Source organism: Perca fluviatilis, chromosome 2 (genome assembly GCF_010015445.1).
Source record: "Perca fluviatilis chromosome 2, GENO_Pfluv_1.0, whole genome shotgun sequence".
Classification (NCBI taxonomy): domain Eukaryota; kingdom Metazoa; phylum Chordata; class Actinopteri; order Perciformes; family Percidae; genus Perca; species Perca fluviatilis.
In genome coordinates, this window is record NC_053113.1 from 28,054,368 (window position 1) to 28,070,154 (window position 15,787).

The 15,787-nt window shown below is 40.3% G+C and overlaps 1 protein-coding gene and 3 non-coding genes across 6 annotated transcripts in view; 3 read left to right on the forward strand and 1 right to left on the reverse strand.

Moving 5' to 3' along the window:
• The window catches only part of LOC120572738 (F-BAR and double SH3 domains protein 2-like), a 66,118-nt gene that overhangs the window by 7,392 nt on the left and 42,939 nt on the right, over positions 1-15,787 (forward strand). For all 3 annotated transcript variants that reach the window (XM_039822140.1, XM_039822147.1, XM_039822156.1), the window contains exon 3: positions 13,757-13,802. In XM_039822140.1, coding sequence (XP_039678074.1) covers positions 13,757-13,802 — 46 coding nt within the window. The remainder of the gene's footprint in view (positions 1-13,756; positions 13,803-15,787) is intronic.
• On the forward strand, positions 10,517-10,590 carry trnat-agu. The gene has a single exon. It is a non-coding gene; the product is annotated as a tRNA-Thr (tRNA).
• trnam-cau lies at positions 11,958-12,030 on the reverse strand. The gene has a single exon. It is a non-coding gene; the product is annotated as a tRNA-Met (tRNA).
• On the forward strand, positions 14,031-14,104 carry trnat-agu. Its single transcript has one exon. It is a non-coding gene; the product is annotated as a tRNA-Thr (tRNA).

Below are 15,787 nucleotides of genomic sequence, written 5' to 3' on the forward strand. Positions count from 1 at the left end.
TCTTTTCCTGGTTTTAAAGGCTGCATTACAGTAAAGTGATGTTATTTTCTGAACTTACCAGACTCTTGTAACTGTTCTATTTGCATTTACCCACTTAGTCATTATATCCACATTACTGATGATTATTTATCAAAAATCTAATTTTGTGAAAGCACCAATAGTCAACACTACAATATTGTCTCTGTATCGATATCGAGATATTTGGTAAAAAATATTGTGATATTTGATTTTCTACATATTGCCCAGCCCTACGTGTATGTATGCCCTACATTTGATTGGAAAATCGCGTTATGGGCACTGAATTTGATGAATTTACTGTTTATCAGACCACAGATGACAGAAGAAGCTCACGTTAGCACATTGCGCGGCCCCCCTGCCTCGGACTCCCCGCTGCAGTAGATGTTGTATTTGAGCCACACGCTGTATTCACTTACTTTTTAAAAAACGTTTTCCAGGTTAGTGGGGATGCATGGCGCTCAAAACCAACATGAGAAAACGTAGAAATGTTCCCTCAGCATTTGGTTTTGTTGCTAAACTGTATGTAAAACGAGTGGTGACGTTAAATCGCTGTTTCACGTAACGTTATTCTACGGTACCGTCTATGTGCTATATTTTTCCATTGCGTTGGTTAGCTAGCAAATAAGCCCACTGACGGCAATGTTATAGTTCATATACGATTAATAATGACAAAGTAGGGGTCATAGTGAGTGAAAATGTGATCTGCAATGCACATTGCAAAAATGTGTTATATGTCTGGAATTGTTCATTAGCTATGTGGGATATCTGTAAAGCTCACAGTAGTAAAACAGATTTTATTCTGATCCAACGACTCTTTCTGTGAGAGAAAGGACACTATATCCTGGAATGTAATTTTAAGACATTTTATACTTTTAAGAAACGATTGCAAATAAAGCAAACTGTTGCTAAAAAGGAGATAAATTAGGCTAACTGTTGACAACTTTTTTCACCTGTTCACCCCCTTGAACGTACACGTTCCACCAAAACAAGTTCCGTCCCAAAGCTATTTTGCAGCGGCACCGTGGCTCCGTGCGTCACTCAGCGCCGCCAGACGATTTGTGATTGGTTTAAAAAAATAAACCAGAGCACGTTTCTCTCCCATCCTGGAATGCTGTGTGGAAAATGCGAGACTAATGCAGCAGTGATTTCCACAGGGAGCAGCAAGTATTGACCTTTCCCCATCCAGGGTCAGAATGCATGATAACCGCAATGATGCCTGCAAACAGTCAGTGAATAGACTACAGTAGGAAGCTAGCCAGTTGGCTAACACTGGGCCATTTACAGTACTGTAATTAGGGGATATTGTCCTTTTTGTTAAAACAAAAAAAACACCTTTTTTTTATGGGTCTGGACTGCAAATACGACACTGAAATATTTTACGTGAACTTGTAGACTATGTAGATCACTTGGCTAGACTTTTGCGAACATCATGTCAACTAAATAACTTGTGGTCACATAATGAAGCGCATACTCTATTGACAGACACACATTTTCCTGCCTAAAGCCTACAGTAAATGTTAACTCTTAAATCCCAAAATCTGCTCTGAGGTTATTTACCCTAATTAATCCACAGGCTGGCTTTAATCAATATACACGCTCAACCACACATGCACAAACGTTGCTAGCTGTAGTGCATTAAGCCTGTTTACCAATTGTAACAGGTAAAAGGGGGGGACAAAAAGAAAGAAAGGGAAGTGTATTTAATCCTCTGGGACTGAATTTTAGCTGGACTAGTTTTAGGAGAGAGGATAAGAGATAGAGAGAGGAGAAAATGATGACAAGTTGGTGGACTCAGGGAGTCAACTTGGTGTCCTCAATCCAGCTAAATCCCCCATACCCTTATGTTTGCCCCAACACACACACACACACACACACACACACACACACACACACACACACACACACACACACACACACACACACACACACACACACACACACACACACACACACACACACACACAGCTAGCTTCTAGACACCTACTTGCCTTTCCTTATGCAGAACATAATAATGAAGCTGTAACACAATTTCAGTATTGCAGTTGTGCTATATCAGTTTAATCTGTAGATCAGTGAATGAAACCAAATTGCAAAAAGGCCATCATTGTGACATTGTGATGGCCTTTTTTCCTGATGGCCTTTTTGCCTTTTGCAAAAGGCATTGTATGCTTTGCCATGCAGCACTGCATTTTTAAATATGTTCTCATGAATGGCATAATATGGGGGAGATTTACAACAATTCACCCCTCCGTGAAGACGGTATTTTATTTTTTGTCAGAGTACTAGGAGACAAATTGCAAAGTCAAGTGCATGTAATTTACCATAGTCTAGACAGAGTGTGCATTATAAATAATCCACAAAGAGCATCGTCAATCATGGAGATGACAGTAGTGAGAAAACAAAGGATGAGAGTGCCGGTTTTTGTAGCTGATGCCTGGACTGCACTGGACTAGAACTGTGGCACGGCCACAGTCCATGTAATATGTGAATTTACCCCCCATGTCTGTGTTTTGTAGGGCTGCTCTCTCTTAGTCGATTAGTTGACTAATCGGTCGTTTTGGTCTTAGTCAACTTAGATTTCTTTAATCGATTAGTCATGTTTTTATGCTTTTTTCATGCTGAATGACTTATTTCCAAGAAACGTACAAGCACATCTCTGGTAAACACAAGAATTAAAGTGGTGCTTTTGCATGACTCTTTGCGGAGAAACTCAGATTTACAGATTAAATCAACTAATTGATTAGTCGATACAATTGAATGAGTGTTAGTCGAATAAGAATTTCTTTAATCGAGCACAGCCCTAGTGTTTTTGGTGGCACATTTAAATGGGATATTTATCTCTCTCAAATGTATTGACCAAATCCTAGGAACTATCTGCAGATATCATTAAAACATAATGGGTCTCTATGCTGAGTAGCTAGATGAGCCTCCCAATTTGAAACCAAAATGCTTTCAGAGTCCTCATTAATGCCTCCATAATTTAGAAAGAAAAACAGAAAATCAAGGACTCATTGGGGGGAAAAGAACCAAATTAATGCAATGCTGATTCACACACCCTGCTAATATAATTAGGTGGCCTTTTTGTTTGGTAAAATGACAGCACAGAAAGCCTCTGCTGTTATTCAAAATCACAGGAGAACCCCAGCTAATACTAGACCCAGGGGTATCTGAAAGGCTGAAATGACAAAGATGATGACAATATGAGATGAAGGGTTCTTTCTATCTCAAAATGAGTCAAAGACATTTCTTCAACCATGACCTACTGAAACTTAATTTATTTTAAGATGCAAATACCAGTGTCACATCCTAAGCAGATAGCTTGATGCAAGATGTAGTATGCCTTTAGGAAGCACTGGCTGTGACTTACGTAACATTAAAGTGATGGTTCGGAGTAATTCACCCTAGGGTCCTTTGCACCATGACCTCGAGCCAAACACCCCCCCAGAAGCTTTTTTCACCTGGGTCGAACATTGGGAGAGTTAGCTAGAGTAGCGTTATCAGCTGATTAGCTTAGCGCAGGGGCTAATGGACCCACGTTTGTATCTTGTAAGTTACCCCACTAATAATGCCCGAAATGATACCAAACGTCTACAAGTAGTACAAATAGGTTATGCTCTCATAAAACGATGGATTGGAAAGTTTGTAAGTACACCAGAAGTTTATGTAAATAACATGTTATCCAATAACTTATTGGTATCATTTCGGGCATTATTAGTGGGGTAACTTACGAGATAAAACGTGGGTCCATTAGCCCCTGCGCTAAGCTATTCAGCTGATAACGCTACTCTACGCTAACTCTCCCAATGTTAGACCAAGGTGAAAAAAGCTTCTGGGGGGGTGTTTGGCTCGAGGTCGTGGTGCAAAGGACCCTAGGGTGAATTACTCCGAACCATCACTTTAAACTGTATGATTGAAACAATTATTGTGATTTGCCATTAAAACATGTTTCTGTTTAAATAATACCCGTGGTACAAGGCAGTCGGATAATAAATAGTCCCATTAAAATAAGAAGTTCAAATAAGTATCAAACATAATAACCTCATCTGTTACACAAATGTCCCGCGAAGCATTTTTTACAGTATCTGGTGCCAGTGTTGTAGTTGAGTCACCAACTGTCGAGTCTTGAGTCCCCAGTGTTCAAGTCCAAGCCCGAGTCACCAAAGAAGAGTCTGAGTCAAGTCCAAGTCGGGTCACATTACCTGAAATCGAGTCCTAGTCGAGTCACGAGTCCAGAGAAGAGCAACTCGAGTCAGACTCAAGTCTGAGTCTACGTAGGATGAAACAGCTGAAACAGTTACAGACTGAATATATCAATGTCTTATATCACATTTTCATGACCTATTTATTACACATAAAAGTAGGCAGAAACTTCATCCAACTTCTGAGTTTTATTTCATGAATGCTCTAGTTTAATTTCATAAATCCTCTCAAGTCTGAGTCCAAGTCATAAGTGCCCATGTCCAAGTCGAGTCACAATTCCAGAGAATAGTGACTTGAGTCGGGTTTGAGTCAGAGTCCAGGACTCGAGTACTCCATCACTGTCTGGTACAATGATATACCAGAAAAATGCTGTATGAACATCCTAACAATCTAATGCAATGTAATACAACAGTCCTGCAATGAATCCTACCTGTTTAAGAAAGGTAGAGATGTGACAGCAGAGTGGAGACCGCTTCAATGAAAATAATTCATAGGCTGCTTTGCCTGGCCATAAGCAAATGGCATGTTACTTTGAGCGTGCTCATTTTGAGTTTGAATACACAGTTGCAGATCAAATCTAACTTTTTTTTACATAGTTTAACATGAATTAAAGTTACCTTTTGTCTTAGATTTTCCTTTGCGTGTTGACATTATTGCAATGAGTTGATAAAACCTTTTCAAATATAAAGACTATAATCTTGTACGCACTTTTGTCTGCTTTCATGCCATAATTTGCCACCCTGCCTTTATTAACGCACAGCAGACCAGAATAGAGGTTTATTATTTTATTATGTTTAGCCCTATATTTTAATTTGCACTATTTTATGTCATGGATTCTCATTTAGTTTTTTGTTTTACTTGTGATTTTTTGTTTTATACAACTTTAATTAGCATGGTTGGAGGGAGCCTGAAACCCAAGATATTCAGTGGCCATGACTTTGGGAATGCTTCTGTAACTGTTGTGCATCTGACAATAAATAACTTGAAACTTGAAAGTAGATCCTGAAAGTAGCATGCCTATGTGCTGAATCAATTTTGAATCAGGAGTTGTTTTGAATCGAGAATCAATTTTGAATCGAGCTGTGACCCCAAGAATTGGTATTAAATCATGAGATACCAAAAGATTCACAGCCCTAATATTATACGATATTTCTTGGTCTGTTTTTCCATTGTTACCTAACCTATCTGCCACAGCAGTATTTTCAGGATTTGTATAACTAGTGCAGTGCCCGTTCAAAATGTACCTGTTCGGAATGGGCCGATTGCTTGGCCTCGATCGCTTTTTCAAACTTTATTGTGCGTTTGCTTAGTTTTACTCACCGTTTATTAATAATAAATGTGTCACATTCAGGGGGCAGCCCTAGTTTAGTCACACAAAAGTAGGTTGAATGATAATACACAGTGGGCTCTGTGTACTTTAGGGTGCTGCGGGTCACGTCTTTTTTTATTGTTCTTTTGCACATGTCGCAGAAAGCCTTTTGTGCATGGACGGACAGAGATTCCTGCCTTTTTTTTATAGATAGAAAACTAACACTATGTTCAATTCACTGTAGTCTCTGTCAGAGCAATGGCAACTGATTTGGGTTTGTATAAAGTTTCTAATTCTTCAATGCTAGCTAGGGTTGCAAAGGGGCGGACATTTTCCAGTAATTTTCCAGAAACTTTCCATGGAAAGTTTAGCTATTTTAAAAACTAAATGTTGGCAAGTATGTAGTAGCCTATGCTGATTAATGTGTGTGTGCATGTCATTGACAAATATAGGGAGGCCATTCAACTGAAGTTGCATTAAATCAGGTTGTTTTAACCAAGATTATGCTGCAAGATGTTTTTTTCAACTACATTTAAGTTCCCTGTTATAGACGAACAGTATTATAAAAAGCAATATTAAAAATATCCAATGTATTCCTGTTTTATTCCCGTTAATTCCCATGAAAAATTTCCATCCTTGAAAATTCCCAGAATTTTGCAACCCTAATGCTAGCACACAGGCCTTTCAAGAATTAACTTATAGTCGTTAACTTCAATCTTTAAATTTAGTTGCTTGCAACGTAACTTGTATTCTGAAATGAAATAAAATAGTGAATGTTTTTGTTCAAATGCCTGCTAGGTCTTAGGGGCCATCCACACGGAAACGTTTTTTTGTGCAAACGCACATGTTTTGCATCGTTTGGGCCGACCGTCCAGACGAATCCTGCAAACGCACTGCCTGAAAACGCACTTTTTTGAAACCTGGTCTCAGGGTGAAAAAATCCGAAAACGGCTCTCGTTTGGCTTCGTATGGATGGTGAATACGGATCCGTATCGATGATGTCATCGCCACACCCCTCTTTTACACCCTCTCCCACGGCCGCTGACGCACACAACTGCGTTAAAGCTAAGCCAGCACATCCCATCTCCGTGGTCAAACCAGCTCACTTCATCTAAATACTGTGTCTCTGCTCCCTGACCCTTCCCTCTGGATTCTACACAAGATATATTGCTAACGTTATGTAGCCAACGTCATTCATGGATCATTGATGTTTGTTTGACTGCCGACGTTAGCTCGCTACTAGCGCGCTGCAATCATGCAAAATAAAAGGCAATCCAACAGCACATTATACAACGTAAACAAAGACACGTTTTCTTGCGGCAGCCTTTATAAAATGAGCAGTGGTGAAAGTGATTATAGTCCACGGATGTATTAAGAGAACGTTATAATCTGGTCATGTTATGATAGGAAGTGAAAATGACTATGCTCTTCTTCTCCGTTTTTTTGTGAATTACTGTAGCAGAAACAGCGCCGCCTATAGGCCTGGAATATGAAGTAGCGCGTTGAGTCATTTACAAGTGGATTCGTTTGGACGCAACTTTTCTTGAAACGAATCCAGGGAAGACGGGTAAAAAAAAGATCGTTTTGGTACGTGTGGACGGGGCCTTAGAGTGGAAAAACTGCATTCTATTGTCTTGTGGTGATCACGCAGTGTGAAAACATGACCTCCTCCGCCTCTGTCTCTGTCTGTGACTCATGTTGCTTATCCTGTTGTCGCCGATCTCAGGCTGTGTCCTGTAAACCATTGATCTTAGCTCTTTTCCCACGTTTGATCATTCCCTCTCTCTCTGCCTTCACACACAATATACACTTAGTGTCCACTCCTAAGCACTTAAGTATTTCCTGTCAGAGGTGATGGTGTCAGAGGTCTCCATGCACAGCTGATGCTGACACTGCTTTTTGACTCATGCACGACACACTTAACGAACGTACACAAATGACGGGCAGGCAGAGTAGAGAGAGAGATGAGGGAGGAAAGACCGAAGGAATTGTAGAGAAAGAGAGGGCAAGAAACCAGTGTGCAGAACGCCAAAGAGGAAGTGATAAGAGTCAGGAAGAAATGCGGAGGAGGAGGGAGGGTATGGAGAGGTTTTAAGGATAGATGGAAATAGACTGTGGGCAGAACAAATAAAAGGAGTGAGGAAAGCAAGTATAAAGGCTCTGACACACCAACCCGACGGCCGACCGTCCGCAGAAAAGCCAGTCGGACTGACTGCCTCCCCGAGTTGGTCAAAAAAGTACGTCTCCATAACAGCAGGCGGCGCTAATCTGTATTGTTGCCCAAAAAATTAAAACCGGCAGCTGATTGGACAAACGCGTCATGTGGGTCTGGCTGCTCCCGGATTTTACCACCGGGCATAATGGCATTAAGGTCAGTTTAAAAGATTTTCGTCAGATTTTGAGAGGCATTCGTCAGGCTCATCTTGCTCGTCATTTCCGGGTTAGCACTCCACCAATCCGATTGGTCATTGAGTCCGACTGCCCTCCTTCCGACCCAACAAGTCAGGTCGGCCACCGAACAGACTCGAGTCACTGACCTCGCCAGACTGTCCGACGGCCGAAAATTGGGTTGGTGTGTCAGGGCCATAAGGAGTACAGAGGTACTGACTGACAAGCATCTTATGAGACGTACAGTATATGCTAACTTACACTTACCTAAAATTTTAAGCAAAATAAGCATTCAAGACGTCTCTGTTTGTTTTTATTCTGTGTCAAGAAACACACAGTACCACACAAAGATGGGTAGTGTGTGTGAGATATTTCTAGCTGTTAATTGGGTGTGCATATATTACATATGAGGTCTCTGCTGTAGTGTCACCATGGTTGCATGAGAAGCCTAGACATGTCCAAGGATCCCAGTGAGGATGAGGATGTGTGTTTGTCTACACGTGTTCCAGAGGCCCTTACTGATACACAAGTATACTGCAGTCCGGGTCCAAAATTAGCACCATCTACCAGCCAAATGCTGGTAAAATATGCAAGTGGCTGGTGGATTTGCTTCACTCACCAGCCAAAACAATATGGTTATCTATTGAGTGGCTGGTAAAATTTGAACATTCACTAGCCATTTGGCTGGTGGACAAAAAAGTTAATTTTGGACCCTGAGTCTGCAGTATTAAGATACCAAAGCAGGAAAAGCTTATTTATAGAGCTGTGCATAAAGGTGTCAGAGAGCCAGAATTCATATTTGCATAATGTACTGTATGTGTGTGTTTTGGTGTGTGTGTGTGTGTGTGTGTGTGTGTGTGTGTGTGTGTGTGTGTGTGTGTGTGTGTGTGTGTGTGTGTGTGTGTGTGTGTGTGTGTGTGTGTGTGTGTGTGTGTGTGTGTGTGTGTGTGTGTGTGTGTGTGTGTGTGTGTGTGTGTGTGTGTGTAGATGATGAAAGAAACTTTAATTTTAAATACTTTCAAATTGATTGGTTTCCTAGACTCGTATCACTGCCACAGCCAGTTGCAGCTACTAAAATTGAATCCCTTCAGTTCAAGTACAGTGATTGAGTCACAGCCCACTTTTTTCAGACCCTAAAGATTTATACGTTATATTCCATTGTTTCTCCGACCTCATTTCAGCTCGCATAATTAGCGTCAGTTTTATCTGCCGTCTCTGGCAGATTTAACACGTGATTACAGGTTAAACCAAAAAAAAACCTTACTCTCAGAAATAAGTTCTATCTCTTGTTGTAGATCCCAAACGTCTTGTAAGTCCAGTACTATGGCTTAATCAAGCAGTGCTGTGACAAGGCGCTGTGGCTTAGTTGGTCAAAGCACCTGTCTAGTAAACAGGAGATCCTGGGGAAGAATCCCAGCAGTGCCTTAAATACTTTCTTGCCAAATGTCTCTTAATACTGTAATATGTCAACACACATGCATCATGATAAAAGATCACACTAATGCCGTTTGATTTTGGAGCTCCCCGACAATAGCCCTGTATCGGAAGCAAATCGGATTTTGCTCTGCACTCGCGTGCGCACGTCTCAAGAGCTACAGCCAATGAGAGCGCAAGACACGGCCTAAGGGGAAACCAGGGGGAGGGGTCGCCTGTACTTTCCTGTAGGTGGTGCATTTGCAACACAGACCAAAGTTGTTGTTGCACAGAGAGAAAACAGGCTGTAAATAGTAAAGAGGTGTGGAAACAGGCTATTTTGTGAACGTGTGTGTCATCAACAACACCCCATTAAAAGCGCCTCTGTCTGCTCTTTCTTTTTCCTCTTTGTTTTATCCCTGCAGATCAGCCACCAACAACTCTGAGCGCTTATTTCTCACGGGAATCCAAGAATCCCTGGTCACAGTTTGTGTTTTCGTCACAAAAACGTAGTTTGGAGGCTATACTCTGGGATTCCTCCTGGTGAAAGTTCTAGTAGTGTCTGAGCCCCTGTTGCCGGTCACTCAGGTAGTGTTAAAAGAAGACCACAAGATAGCAAGTTGTATAGTGTGAATATTAGAGCAAACTGGAGACTTCTGGAGAAGTCTTCTAGTGGGAACTTAGCTCAAATGTACAAGTTCATTGAAATGCTAATAGTTGTATTTATGGGTTTGAAGTGTTTTTTCCACAGTCAGCACAATTCTACTTCTCTTCTAACTCAATTCTACTGAACCTTCAATGGGGAATTACATCTCATACAATAGTTCCCTATGTCACACACGCCCATACTCTTACGTAAACGATAAGGTAACTAATAACATATGTTCCAACATAATCCAGAGGTCAGTGGCAGTGATGAGTTTTTACACATGGGACTTTTTCCCCATAGACTACAGGAGGCCTTTCCCAGCAGTGCCTTTTCTACAGTCAGCTCAAGTCTTGTATCAAAACTGAAATATGAAAGCTCCAGTGGAGGATTATGTACAGGAACATTCGTATGATTTCAGGCATAAGCAGTCAATTGCAGTCACTGGAATCTGGAGTATCAACATGCTATCTTTGGGTTTTGGAATGTGTTGTTCCAACTGATAAGCGATTCAAACAGTGCTCTCCATTGAGGGCTTACAGGGCGCTGTGGCTTAGTTGGTTAAAGCGCCTGTCTAGTAAACAGGAGATCCTGGGTTCAAATCCCAGCAGTGCCTTTTCACACAGTGCTGTTTACAGAAGTCATCCTGAGTTTTCGCTAGAGGTGCTTGTAGAATAGCAGTACTTCTCAGTTCCATTGTACTTCAGCATTGGTGTCTCTGCAGCATATGATTTGTAACCACAATGCTTGACCTTAATTTATCCTTAGGATGAGAATACACGGGACAACTCAGGGACACAGGCTGCTTTACTGCTATGACTTGAGAATAGAACTGGGTGATATGGAGAAAATCACATATCACAATCTTCTTGACCAAATACATCGATATTGTAGGGTTGACTTTTGGTGTTTTCACAAAATATTTACACAATGAGATTTTTGATAAATAATCATCAATAATGTGGATATAATGACCAAGTGGGTAAAGGCAAATAAAAGAACAGCTAGAACAGTAAGTTCAGAAAATGACATCACTTTACTGTAATGTAGCCTTTAAAACCAGGAAAAGACAGCACTTCACGTCATATTGCGATATTACGATATCCACACTTTTAAGACGATATCTAGCCTCATATGGATATAATAGCGATAAGTTGCCCAGCTCTACTCCCAGCCGAATAAGGCTGTAAGTTTAGTACATCTATTTTTACAACAATTGATCTATTCCAGTATTTGCTAAAGAGGTGTCATCATTTATTCAGACAGCTAGGCCTGGATTGCCAGTAAACCCCTCTCTCTATGGTGGTATCACTTTATTTTGGTTTAAAAAGTGGGCATTGGAGGCTCATGAGAGTGATTATGCCTCAAACATGGTCCACTATAAGTTGAAAGAAGGTTACAAAGATGTGTTTGTTGAATGTTTAGACATCAATTAATGATAATTAACCTCTGAAATAGTAGGCTATATATTTATGTTGCACACAAGAAGCTCCATACGTGACAGAGCTGTGTTCGTCAGGGCTCTGTATTGCAGCACGTTGACATAAAGAATAAAAACGTCTGTCACTGCCGATCTAGTTTAGTTTGGAACGGAGGACACAAATCTGTCCAACAGCAAGAAGAAAGAGCTTTTCATGCCCTGAGTGAGGAGACAGTTTCCACTCAGTTTTCACATAACGTCTGTGATCATCAAGTGTCATGTTGCAAAGTAGGGTGTTCAGCTCATTTTGATGTGAGGGGTTACATAAATGTTGTGATTATATACAGAATTATTCCTTTTTAGAGAAACTCTCTGTCATTCATAATGCAACTATTATGAATTTAAACACTAAATTCTTTTCCAGTTTAATCCATTATACAATTTTTTTTAGGGGGGAGATTTGGAAATCACCAGCAGTTAAAACCGGCACATACCATATTCCAGGTGCTCTTTCTGCTATTTCGTGGCGCAAAGGGTGGTTTTCAAATTAATCTCAAAAGACCTGCCCCGTGTGAGGCTCGAACTCACGACCTTCAGATTATGAGACTGACGCGCTGCCTACTGCGCCAACGAGGCCTGCAGTGCTGACTGAGCATGTGTGTTTTAGACCACAGACTCAATACTGAAGGTTGGGGGTGGAGGTATCAGTGAGATCAGGGAAGGCCGTGTCCTATTTCCACTAACGTGTGGGGGTGGAGTTAAACACTAAACACATGCTCCAACCTCTTGTAGTAGATCATTGACAGTTGGAAATATTGCAGTTTTCTTTGCAGGATTTAAAAGACTGGTTCAGTCATTAAGAATTGATCATGCCTCTTTTTTAGCTAAAGCTAGAAGTCTAAAGCAGCCCCTGTTTAGAAAACAGACTGTACACAGCAGGTTTAACACAAAAAGGATGTCTTGGGAAACATTTGAAAAGAAGCGCTTTCCTATTTGTTTAAATGTAATTAGCAGTAATTATGCCATCTACACTTACAGTAAGTGTTGTCTTCCTTTTCTGCGTCTTCCACCACTGTTTCCCTTCCCTGTTGTTGCTTGATTGTTGTTCCCTCACATCATCTTTATTTCAAACAGCAATCTAGATCGGAGTCGCTTGTGTCTGCCAACGTCAGTCATACACGTCTGCCCAATCCTATGTGTAATGTTTCCCACATAATACAGATCTCAGGTCTGACGAGCAAGTCACTTTCGCAATAAAAAAACAAAAGACCTTTTGACCTTCTTAACAAAATGTTGAAATGGGAGCTCCCAAGTGGGTTAGTGAGTCCTAAACATCTGCATGTGAATAACCAAAAAGATAATGCTAATGATTAGGTTGTTTGTGAAACCACTTCCACACTGCCTACATTTACATATGAAAACTGACTCCCACCCACACTAATTATTCAGAGAGAAATGCAAGCTTTTGTGATGTGAGACTATACTTGTAGGTCCCAAACAACTTATAAGTCCAGTGGTAAGGCGCCTGCACATAATCAGAGGTAAAACAGAGGCAAAAGCTCCATGCAGATATACGTCATTATTGCTTCTGGCTTTGTTTTGCGCCTTGACAGGTCAGCGCCAACAAGTTGAAATCATTTCAACTTTGAGCGCAGCGCTCAGCGGCAATTTTTGGCGGCGCGACGACACCAAGGGCACTGCCTCCTCTGAGTTGCTTCCGAGTTGTCCCCATAGGAAAACTATAATTTTAATCTTTAGAAGAGATGTAATGTACTGAGGCAGTTTTAGTAGGAGTCATTTATATACAACATATTAATGCTAGTGAGGACCATTCTACTTTTTTCATATAGTACACAAAGATGGGTATGATATATGAATATAAGTAGTCAAATTCCTGTCATAATATACAGGTAAAATGTTTGTTCACTCGGTGTGGTCGTTTCCAGTATGCCACTTTTGTTCATTTAGCAAACAGTGCCAGTACATTTATCTGTCTGTGTAATCGTATACGTAATGTTATGTTTTCCATTCTGCACATTCCTGGACTGTGATAAGAGCTTCCACTGTCTCTGCTGCCAGGATGTTGTGTGATATAGAGACGGCAAGGGGGAAATTTGTAGGGGTTTGTGCATTTTGTGGGTCAGAACGAAGGGCTGCAGGATTATGGCCAAAATGATAAGAACCTATTCATTGAAAATGAAAATCTGATTTATATATTCTTCCTCCTGTCTTTAATATGTTTATGTCTTAACTTACAAATGACAATAACTTGTGAGCTGCTGAATTGATTTAATATTAGCCTACATATACTATTTACCCCCTTCAAACAACTGAACACATTTCTGTCTCTCTCTCTCTGTAGGACCTACAGTCTGAAGAAGGGACAGCTGGAGAGGGACTATGCACAGGTAAGACTGGCTAGAATCTTGCTGAAGACTGGTATGTGAATATAACAAATATCACTACATCAGTCTTAGAACTCTCCTAAAGCCTGGCCATAGATTGATATCCATGTTAAATTGGCTATAAAACATTTACCTTTCAAAAAACAAAATTTTGACTCTATTTTTGTAACTGAAAGGGAGCGCTGTTCCACCACTGGTCTGAGCATTTGTCTCTCCATATATCTCCCACTAGGCGCTGTGGCTTAGTTGGTTAAAGCGCCTGTCTAGTAAACAGGAGATCCTGGTTTCAAATCCCAGCAGTGCCTTTTCTTCAGCGGTACTTCCTGATTGTGGATTAGGAAAAGGTGCATGAGAAGTGTTGTCCTCTCCCTCAAAAACTACTGAGAGTACTTATGCGTTGTGTGCTACTTCTTGATATCAAACGGTGATGCTGTGTAAATGTGAATACTTTGATGGTAAAGATTGAAATTAGGTCCAGAAAAACATGACAACAATCATTAATTATACATGTAAGTTCAGCATTAATTGTAACATATGTTGTGGATCATACTTTTTGTATTATTTTTAGGAACATGCGGGAGCCCCCATTAGGATTATACATTTGAAACCTTTTAAAATGTGATTTTTAAAAACTTTAAATATATCAAACATATATATCAGTAGTTGTGCATTAAGAGCTTAGCGTTAGTTAAACTTGGCTGTTTACTGCATTACGTGCGGATTAAACCCTACAAGATAGGCCAGACAAAAGCCTTACTCCACTTTTCTTTTTTTGTTATTTCTGTTTTAAAAGCAATATGTTTATGATAATTCAATGGATTTCCTTTATGTTAAGGTTGCAGAATAGAAAAAAATGGTTTCTTAATTGATTACTGACATGGTGCTCTGGCTCAGTTGGTTAAAGCAACTGTCTTGTAAATGGTATCAAACATATAGCAGTGCATCAGTCTTAGAACTCTCCTGAAGCCTGACCACAAGGCTCAGAAGTTGTGCATTAAGCGCTTAATGTTTTCAGTTGAACTTGGCTGTTCAGCACATTTGTTACAATTTAAACTTAACAGCAGTATCCGATGGATACATTTTATTTTGGTTCAGTCACTGTGTCTCTTCTGGTCAAAATGAGAATGTATGCTTACCTAGTTAAAATAGGGTTAAAATACAGTTTTTAGTACATCCTGTATGTGCTGCCAACTTAGGCGAGGTGCTCGCAAAAATGACACCAGCGAATGAGAAATTTTGATTAATTCTTCGTATGCATAAAAAGTCATACGTGCTGCAAGCCACATTTGCTTTCACTTCCCATATTCTGGTTTGGTTATTCGCAGATGTTTCAGTGTTTCTTTTGCTCGTTCTTTTGGCCATTCTTTTTTCCTGTTTTCAGATTTATGAAATGCTGCGTAGTTATCATGAATCTTGTAAACTGGAGACAACAAAGGGTTTTTGCATGTAAATAAGCCCTATATGCACTCAGCACTAGACTATGTAGCAATTTTCAGTGACTATGACTTTGTATTTTTGCCACTTGCAATTCTACCTAACAAGCAGCCCTACATGATCTGAGTAGTCTCAGTAGACATATTTAACAGGCAGGATTTCAATCTCCGAAATCCCACTCCCAAACAAACAAAAGTGCCCAATCCCATTTCTTATTTTAACCATTCTACCCCTTTCGAGTGCCCCTCACTTTTTGACTTGCTCCTCAGAACAGAGTTACAAGGGGTAGTGATTGAAATCCTCTCCTATGAAATTGGACAACCCTTCAAGACCCTGATACGTCATCAGTTGTTGTTGATGCCTTTGGCGTAAACAGACGCAACAAGTTGCACTAGTGATTTGCCCTTAAATTCCACATCGTACAGTATATGTTATGCCTCCAGGAATTTGCAGCCTTTTTTTTTAGATTGTTGTGGCCCAAAATGCCTGAATTTGCGGTAGCTTTTTAAAAAATTGCGATAAAAGTTGTGATGTCTTTTGCATTTTTGTTGCAA